This window comes from Carya illinoinensis, chromosome 5 (assembly GCF_018687715.1).
Source record: "Carya illinoinensis cultivar Pawnee chromosome 5, C.illinoinensisPawnee_v1, whole genome shotgun sequence".
NCBI lineage: Eukaryota > Viridiplantae > Streptophyta > Magnoliopsida > Fagales > Juglandaceae > Carya > Carya illinoinensis.
In genome coordinates, this window is record NC_056756.1 from 33,905,544 (window position 1) to 33,915,383 (window position 9,840).

General features: G+C 36.4%; 1 protein-coding gene across 4 annotated transcripts; it reads left to right on the top strand.

The window, feature by feature from the left end:
- Positions 1–3,407: 3,407 nt before the first annotated feature.
- On the top strand, positions 3,408–9,639 carry LOC122309894 (zinc finger protein 4-like). Of its 4 annotated transcripts, none has more exons than XM_043123662.1 (3): positions 3,408–3,719; positions 7,356–8,012; positions 8,619–9,639. In XM_043123662.1, the coding sequence occupies exon 3, from the start codon at positions 8,719–8,721 to the stop codon at positions 9,454–9,456; it is 738 nt and encodes a 245-aa protein (XP_042979596.1). In that variant the 5' UTR covers positions 3,408–3,719; positions 7,356–8,012; positions 8,619–8,718; the 3' UTR covers positions 9,457–9,639. The 4 variants fall into 4 exon arrangements, with proteins under 4 accessions (XP_042979596.1, XP_042979599.1, XP_042979598.1 ...); XM_043123665.1 differs by having other exon boundaries at positions 7,356–7,741; XM_043123664.1 differs by lacking the exon at positions 7,356–8,012 and having other exon boundaries at positions 3,409–3,719; positions 8,534–9,639.
- Positions 9,640–9,840: the final 201 nt, after the last annotated feature.

Here is a 9,840-nt window from a genome sequence, read left to right on the forward strand (position 1 = left end):
TACATAATTTACATTAATAATTCACTTAATTTTAATTTATTAATTTATTTGAAAAAAAGGAAGAAAAAAATAAAAAAATAATTAGATCGGACCGAACGAACTGACCGAACTAATAGCGAACCGGACCAAACGGACCGACTGGATGTTCGGTTTAGCCTGAAAAAAATAATGGACTAAAAATCCCATCAACCTCCCAAATTAGACCAGACCGATTTCACCCTTACACACCGGACCAATTACAAATGGACCAAACCCACTAATTCAATTGGTCTGAACAATTTTCCTATTTATTTTTATAGCCCTACCAACTACACAAAGAATTCCAGCCTTAATGCGCAATATTCTTCTTCCATGAATACACAACTTAGCCCTTCCAACATACATGTAACTTCAATATAACACTTAACCCAATCCAATTAACTTACATAGCATACGTAAATCAAAGATATGTATTAAGGCCCTCCAACGTACATGCATTCTCCACTTATTAACGACATTCCTTCCATAACCCATATCTTGCTTAATTGCAAACTTCATAAAATGTCCCAATACTCCCAAACCTCAATAATTAATCCAACCTTCACCATTTAACCTCAAGACTTCAAGACCCTCTACTCATTGGTGCAACCCCCACTCCTAATTTCTTGGTTCTACACAACATTCTAACTCCTTCATTTTATTCCTCAACATTAACCGTGTACACAATTCAATCCAATTTCAAGTACAATGCCCTTTCTCCATACACTAACACCATTCAGCCAAACACTTCAACACTAGAAACATTAATACAAGCTTCACCATTTAAATCAATACATGATATTAGTTTGGTCATACGGGTTCGACCCGAGATTGTTTTGATAGGCCGGTTCAGGTCAAGTTGGTGCCTTAAATGGAGATGTTTAGGTTGGGTTGGGCAATATTTTGAGCTTGGGTTGCAAGCCTAGTGCTAGCTAGTTGCATTGCTTCTTCTTGTTATGATTTTCGTTGTTATTGTTATAGGACTCATACGGAAAAAAAAAAAAAATTTTAATTATAAATTTTACTATTTTTTAAAATAATTATACGGTACTTACACATTTCACGACTATATTTAGTATTATTTAATCCCCAAATTATCAAAAAGTTACAAAATGCACTCATCTTTAGGAGTACTTGACTATTAAGATTGTACATACCATGGTCTATTTTTTTTATCCATCTTAACAGTTGGCTGCATATGTACCTACAGATTTTCTTTTAAATCAAAGTTAAAATGTTTTATAACTACTAGTAGCTTAAGACCCAATTTAAATAGTAAAAGTATTACATTTTATTTTATCATTACAATTTTTATAAATTTTTATATAAAATATAATAAATAAATTAATTTTTTAAAATTTTAAAATAATAATATTATTATAAAAATATTTTATTTAACTTTTAACTTTTATCTCAATTTACTATCTGGACCTAAATATTGGATTAAAACATGTAGCTGAATCGTTTTTACCCACACCTTTTAGCAGCGCGACGTGCCTCATGGTTGCGAGAAGTAAGAAGTTAAAGTCTAACGTGCCTCTTGATGTTTCGATGGGTTCATGTCCGGTTTAGTTTCTCTGACTATTTGCACTTAGTGTTCCTTGCAGAGATTGTTGACTAACCCACAGATTTCATTTGATTTGCAAATGTGACTGTTGACATTTGTTGTGAAGATTTTATTAGTAAGATACTGCATGTCTATGGCAATAGAAGCAAACATAGCGGCAATTCCTTTTTTTTTTTCTTAAATAGAGGACAAGAAGTCAAGCATGATTGCTCTTTTAGGAGTCTGGTGTGCAACCACTAGCCGGGGTCATCTTAATTATTATTCTTATTATTTTATTCTTTCCTTCCTTATGTATACAACCAAATCGAGAGAAAAGAATATTTTTTATTAAATTTGATTTGAATTAAAAAATAAGATGAGATAATTTTAAATAAAAGATGAAAGTTAAATAAAATATTATTAAAATATTATTCTTTAATATTATTATTATTTTAAAATTTAAAAAATTTAAATTTAGATTTAAAAAAATTGAATATTTTATTATATTTTATATAAAAATTTAATAAAATTATAATAATAAAATAAGATGAGATAAGATACTTTCTAAATCAAAATGTAACCTTACAGTATTTTTTCATTTCTTTTGTAGACGCTATATGCTATATGCTGCACATATACACAAAATAAAATGGACCAACGGACACATATATATTTATGCAAAATCATTTGAAATTTTTTTTTTAGTTTTTTTAAGCTTTTTCTGGTTCAAAATGAGAAGTTGGAGAATGTAAAGACCATATACCCGAACATAAACAGTCTTGAGTCGGGCGAGAGCATTCTCCAAGAGGACGAGGTTCTGGGTTTGCATTGTAAGTTGGGTCGGGCAATCCAATTAATGTACTGGACCAGCACAAACTCGGATAGTTCCGAACTGCCACGTACCGACAAAAAGATAAGGATAAAAATCATCAAGTACGTCTCCTCAGACCAAACAAAAGAAAACAAAGGAGGAAGAAAAACCAATGAAGTACAGCCATTCCTTCTTTTGATGTAGATCATAAAAGAGAGCAAACAAAACTTGCTGCGTTTCTTGAGGTGCTTTCTGTCATTTCACTGTAGAATATGAGATTTTTCACACAAAAATAATGGGCACGTTCAGTTTTGTGGGAACCTGGTCAGCTTATTGGCCTTGGTATTTCCTAGTGCGTAATGACATCGAGGAGGTCACTATCTTGATGGTTTGAACATAACCTGTAAAGGAAAATGCATGGGGAGTTACTGTTGGAATCTTTTATTTATTTATTATTATTATTAAATAATTAAACATTCTTTAATAATATTGTAGATTTTTTTTAAAAATATTTAAAAGTATTTAAAAAATATAAAAATAACTAGCTAGAGTTTCCAGCTGTGCTCGTAGAGCCACCACCAGTAAAATACGGGTCCCATGAATTAAAGAAGAAAAATAAAAGAATAAGCAAATAGATGAAATAAGAAAATACAAAGGCAAATAAAGTGTGTGGCTATATTGGGTTGATTTGCATGTAATTGCACAAGTGGGAGATAGAGGCGTCATGGGAAGTCCATCTGACAAAAGAGGCTTTGAGTAACTAAATAATATTGGAAAAGAATCTGGCCATTCTTTGTTGAAGTGGAGAAAAGTAAGAATTAGCACTGAGCGAATGGACAATACCACTTTTGAGCGTTTTTGGTGGGACTCACATCGACTACCCTTCGCTTTCTCTGTCACCTTGTACTCTCTCTCTCACTGATTAGTAGCTAGTCAGGACTGGGGTAGCCCAAAATTCAACAAGATAGTGGTTTTCTTTTATTGGGTAACTATCATTAATAAAAGCATTATATTACAAGTTCAACGGGATAGTCATTAACTGTGTTTCTACTTTCTCCTGTCTGACTTCACTGACTTTCTGCCATCATCCCCATCTCTTTGGCCTCTTCTCTCCCATAATTGTACCCCCCTCTCTCTCTCTCTCTCTCTCTCTCCATTTATTCTCGTTTAGTTCCTCCTAACCACTCAGCAGGTGGTAAATACTAGAAACCCATGAAGACGATCTTGTCTTCTGGTATTCAAACTCCCCCAAGGAAGCATATCACTGAAGCATAATCTTCAATAGAAAAGAATCGAGTGAGAAACTTTTGGAATCCATCTAATCAGCTAGATATTTGGATCCTGGTAGGAACATTATTTATACTAGTTTTTTACTTTGTTGCTTCATCTATGTGCTTCTATGTTGCTGTAGGTTTGTTCATGCTGCTCAGATGTTCTTAATTTGTCTATTATGTATCTTCGGGTTTCTTTGAGCCTTCTCGTGGCTTCGTAGGGGTTATGTTTTTGGTTAAGATTTTAAGCGTTGGTACTTTTTGAGCTTCAATATTTAGTGCTATGTTATGGATTACTGGATGATCATCAAGTCGAACTTTGATTGATTGTTGCTTTCCATTTATGATATCCCAAAACTTTGGTGCAGCGTTATTCCCTTGTGCTTATGGTTGTTGTGAGTGGTGGTAATTTCAGTCTAAAATCATAATTATCATTAAAGGGAAAATGCTAGGTTTCAATGTCATGTAGGTAATCCCAAGTCACAGACCAATAATTGAAGTCCTGTTGGTTAGTGTTGGGAGTACTTTGCTGGAACAAACAATTGGCCTTTCCCGAAAAATTGGACAGTAATGACGCATGATGTTAGGGAATTCTCAATCATTACACAAGATAAGAAATTCACTCGTATATAAAAATTCTTGAGATCTACTCTGGGCATTTCCGTCTCAAGTTAAGCATAGCTGATAATCCCGAGGCTGCAAAGAATGACCTTTAATCTGTCATACAGAGTTTCGCACAAATTAATTGGGTGGAAACAATACAATGAGTAAGGGATTTCATATTTCAAACTTACTTTTGTAAAATCTCCGCATGCCTGAGCGTAGGACTTTTTAATCTTTTAGCATTTGGTGCATCATACTGGCTTGTCAAAGCCATTTGTAGTCTTCCAAAGTTGTTTTACTTTAGTTTAGTACATTGCTGCTGTAATGATATGAAGTTCAGTACATTGCTGCTTTGATGTTCATTTTTTTTTTCCCAATAATTTTGTGTAGTCTTTCGGGGTAATGATTTTGAATAGCATGGATTACCTTTTGAAGGTTGTTACATTGTTTAATTCGTTAGACAGATTATTTCTCCATATTAATGCCTTTAAACATGAGACTTATTCTGGTGTCCATGGTCATTACTTCCCATTGGTTAAGTTCAAATTTCAAGCTTTCAAGTATCATAACGTCAAATTCATAATGTCAGTAGTCTTAATAATAAAATATAATCTATGTTCATTTTTTCAAGTGATGAACATTACCATGAAGAAGCTCATCTGCAGTCAAGTGAATTCATCTATTTTTTATTTCTGACATTAATGAGGGGAACTGTTATCTGTTCACATAATACAGAAATTCTAAGTCTTGGATTATTTGAAATTGAATGTGCTCTTATTTTCATCCTTCATCCCTGCGGATGTTGCTGAGATCTTTATGATATCTCTTAATATTAAATATTGGTGAAACATATTTAAGAAGTTTTCCTTGATGAAACATTAATAATCCCCATTGATTAATGTAGTTTACACCTTTTACCTATTTGATTAATAATCCCTTTGACATTCTTCTTATATCCTTTATTCTTATTCCTGATGACCATCTTTAACGTTAAACATTGGTAAACACACTCTAGAGAGAGAACCTCTAACTTCTCTCTAAAAACTCCTCCAAACCGAAACTAGTTTGAGGGGGAGGGAGCTTTGGCCCCTTGCCCCTTGCCGCTCCCCCAAACCCCCAACCTCTTCGTTTTTCTTTTTCTCTTTTTCAAGTCTGTGTTTTGCTATTTGTTTTGTGTGTTTTTTCTCCAGTCAAATAAAGGACTGAACTAGAATTTCTGGTGTTCCAAGTCCGACCCACAACCCTCTATGGTAGAGGTGATCAGATCGGTGCTCTTAGTGGTGAACCGCAACTCTCCAAGCCCGACCCACAACCATCCATTGTGAATGCATGCCGGATGGACTGAGTGGACTGCCGCGTAGTGGTGGCGGCAATAAATGAAAATGGCAAGTGCTCGTGTGTGCAAAGGGGGCTGAGAGGCATGGTTGCTTTGGTAGGTGGAGGACGATGGCCGGCGTGGAGGTGGGTGAGAGGAAGTGGCAAAGTTTGTATGTCGGATGGGTGAGCCGCCTGCTAGTGGTGGCAGTGAACGCACCGGGTGATCGGGCTCGTGGAGAGGTGGGCTCTGTTTTGGGGGGGCTGGTGCTCGTGCGGGCAAGGGACGGTGGCGCTTTGGCTGGCTGGTGTTTGTGCTTGAGGGTTGGCGGCATAGGCTGGCTGGCTGGCTCGTGCTTGGGCGGCCGAGGCTGGCTGGCTCATGCTGAAGAGGACACGGGCAGCGAAGGGAGAAGCAGGAGGAATAAGGAAAAAAGAAAAAGAAAAATAGAAAAGAACGAAGAAAGAGAAGGGGGGGGGGCGTGAAGTTTAGAGATGAAACCCTAGGGCTAGGCCCACGTGTTCCTTTTAGTCCATGTGTCCCTTTTATTTGTAGTATTTTTATTGTGCTCTTTTAGTTTTTTCAATGTATTTGAAGTTATGTAGTCCATAGCAGTAGTGTCCCATAAAAAATAGAAAACATTGTGTCTAGGACCTAGGGTCCATAGACTTTGTACTCTACTCCATGGGAGGGGGAGTTTTGTGGACATTATGTAGTCCATAGCAGTAGTGTCCCATAAAAAATAGAAAACATTTTGTCTAGGACCTAGGTTCCGTAGACTTTTTACTCTACTCCATGGGAGGGGGAGTTTTGTGGGCTGTCTAAGATAGAGTTTTGTCTCTCAAACCGTTAGTCTGGAGGCTTTGGACACGATTCTATCAGTCGCAAAGAAATTTGTGGATTGGAGAGCGAGAAAATGTTAGAATTGGCTTGTATTTTTCAGGTCAGAAGTTGTAATTGTCCATTAATGAATGAAACAAATGTTTCACTAAATCTTATTCCTGATGATGACCAGTCGAGGAAGATGGTGATTAATGTAGTTTACTGCTCTTCTTTGCTTATCAATCTTTGTTTTCCCTAACCATTGTTTTCACAACTATTTATCAGTTTTCTTATATGATTCCAATGGACTAAACTTGATCTGGCTTATCAGTTATAATCTTCTATTTATTATTTTGTTTTTACACATTCTATATAATGAATTCCAATGTTTTGGGGATTTCTTGTTGTAATAAGTAGTACTAGTAGTCGTTATTGTGGTTATGGCTTTTCTCAATATAACAACAATTATTCAAACATTAATCACCAGAAAGCAAAAGTAACTTCTCCAATAAGATTATAAGAGTTGCTATTCTCATTGTTATTCATAGTTCCTTGTTGGTAACCCATAAGCCTTGTTTTACTATTGAGTAATGCTATGTACAAGCCTCGAATAGACAAGCCCCATACAAGCCCTTTGTAAAAAAGTGGGTCCCACTAGCAATCTGTCCCATCTCCTTAAGAATCAATTGTTGTTTCCCTATCTGCTACTCTCACCTCTGTAGAGCATATTCAATCTGCAATTTTCACCATTGTCATGAGTTTCATCATTTACTTGTTAGGGCGTCTAGATCAATTTATGAACTACTGCAATCCACAGTAAATGATTTAAATTGTTTTATTTTCTTGTGATAATCATGCTGAGTCCCCTTCCTCTCTTCAACAATGTACAAATTAATAATAGTATTATCCTTCTTGCAAAATATTCTGGTAATGACTCTACTTAATTGGCATGTTCCATCTGTCATTTAGGCGAACCAATTTTCCTTCTGTTGGTGGTGTTGGAATTTCATGAACGTGGAGCCAAAACAAGAACTAGTTCTATGGAACTGCATTCATAGTAAATTGAAATAGAAGAACATTTTGTTTCCTTATGGCATCTTGGGCGTGATCTACTTGATTCCCTCAAGTTGTTTGAGTCTGAAGTAGAAGAACACCATAAGTGGATTATATGTGCAAGGGTGACACAAGAATGTTAAAGGATTTGGATGAAGAATTAGGCCCGAGCTTCAAATGAATGGCAGGGTGCATATGAGTCATATCCGACCATCTAGAAGTTATTGGAGCTATGCTGGCTTACAGACTGGCTAATCTTCTTCCAAAAAGAGTAGTTCTATTTATAGGGGATGTTTTCTACTGTGGGTTGAGCTACTATTGTGGTTGCTGTGCTTTTTCTTCCTCTCACCTACTTTCTTCTAAAATTTCAGTTTTTCATTTGAAGAAAAAAAGAAAAAGAAAAAAAAGAAAAAAAAGAATAACGACCTTCATAGAATATTCCTTTTCTTTTTAGTATGAAAATTTTATGTTGCTTTATAAAGCGTCTCTTTGGACTGAAGTAATCAAAATTCAAGCTAGCAGTTGCTTGCTCCAAAATCTGTCTTCTGGGCTTTCAGTCTGAGTCTTTAAATAGTATGTACAGGTTGTTCTCCATTGTCAACTTTATTATATATACGATTTCTTCCAATAGAATGATTGTAAGTGTTCATTCTTTTTGTGCAAATGTTTATCAAGTGTACTATTTGAGTACATTTAATAATATTTTGTGACTGCATATTTAAACACACGTTGAGATGACAAGCTCAACAGGAAGTCGAGTTCAAGAAAGTTAGTACTGCAGGAAGAGTTTTATTAATTGCTTAGTTATTATCCTCTTAGTTCAGGGTATGATTGATCTCTTTGGATGCCTTGGTATATTTCTTGTTATTGTGCTAGACTTGGATGGAAGTTTTACACTTTGTCACAAATTAATGTTGGTTAAGGGGAAGAAAAGAAGAAAATACAAGAAAATAAAATCCCACAGTATAGAGTTTTAAACATGGTAGAGAATGTGCATATCTGATTTATTGGTCTTACAATGTGTGTGTGTGTGTGTGTGTGTGTTCTCTAGTACATGGATTGGAGCACAGCTAATGTATCTCTATTATTTGTAGAACCAGATGGATGCAATCCATGGCCAATTTGATTAGTATTGGCTGCTGCATAAACAGAAAATAAGCTGTTACATCCTACTTGCAGGTGAAAAACTTAGTGAACACAGTCCGTAATTGGATCTATTGTCCTTTGGTTGGCCTTTTTCTGAAGAAACGATCTCTCAACCTCACTGCATTACTCAAACATGGCAACACCAAACTCGAACTTGAAATCTGAAAATGAGTCAAGAGTCAGCAGCCAAGTAGCTTCAAACCTCCCTGTGCAAGAAGTATCCCCTGATCCCTCCAAGGACAGCACGACCAATTCATCCTGTCTCACAAATGACCTTAACCTTCAACCAGATCCAGAGCCTGTCTCCCTTGACTTGACACTCCACTTCAGCAACCGTGATGCTGAACTGAAGGGCATGGGTGAGACAAGTGAGGTAGCTGCCCATAATTCCTCAGCCACAGTTCCAAGGGTTTTCTCTTGCAATTACTGCCGGCGCAAGTTCTTTAGTTCACAGGCACTGGGTGGCCATCAGAATGCACATAAAAGGGAAAGGACAATGGCAAAGCGTGCTATGCGCATGGGAATGTTCTCCAATAGCTATACTAGCTTGGCATCTCTGCCCCTTCATGGTTCTTCATTTCGGTCCCTTGGAATTGAAGCTCATGCTGCAATGCATCAAGGAATACTACCATCAGAAAGGCCGCCTAGAGGTGGAGCAAGGTTTGAACAAGGCTATTTTGGACCGCCGATGTTCATGGAAGATGACGATGTGGGACTGTTTTGGCCTGGAAGTTTTCGGCAGGTGAGGGAACCGGTGGAATCAGTTGCTGGTACTTCTACTTTGGAATTAGGTCCAAATGCAAATATGAATTTTGTGGGAAATGAGTCGAGGACTACTACTTCGTCACCCGATCTTACTTTGAAACTTTGAGATTTTTCGTCTCAGATAGTATTCGCTTTGTACATGAGATATGCAATGTCAACGGCTATGTGATTTAAGATTTTATCTTTTTAATCAAAACATTAATGTTTTTGGTTTATCAAGGATGTTTTTGCTGGTGTTGTATAAAACTTTCTGGAGAATGAAATCAATTGATTGAGATTATCAAAGTAATATTTATAATAGCGTTCGATTCTTGGGGATTAAGTAACCTGCCCAATTCCCTTAAAATTTCATAAGAGTGATTCAAATTACCAGTGAAATGTTCATAATGTTGATGTCCTTGAGCTCACCATTGTTAGATTGGAAATTAGGTCACATGTTTAATCTCCCAATATGCTTTAGCGAATAGAGTATCATGGAATGCTGCATAAA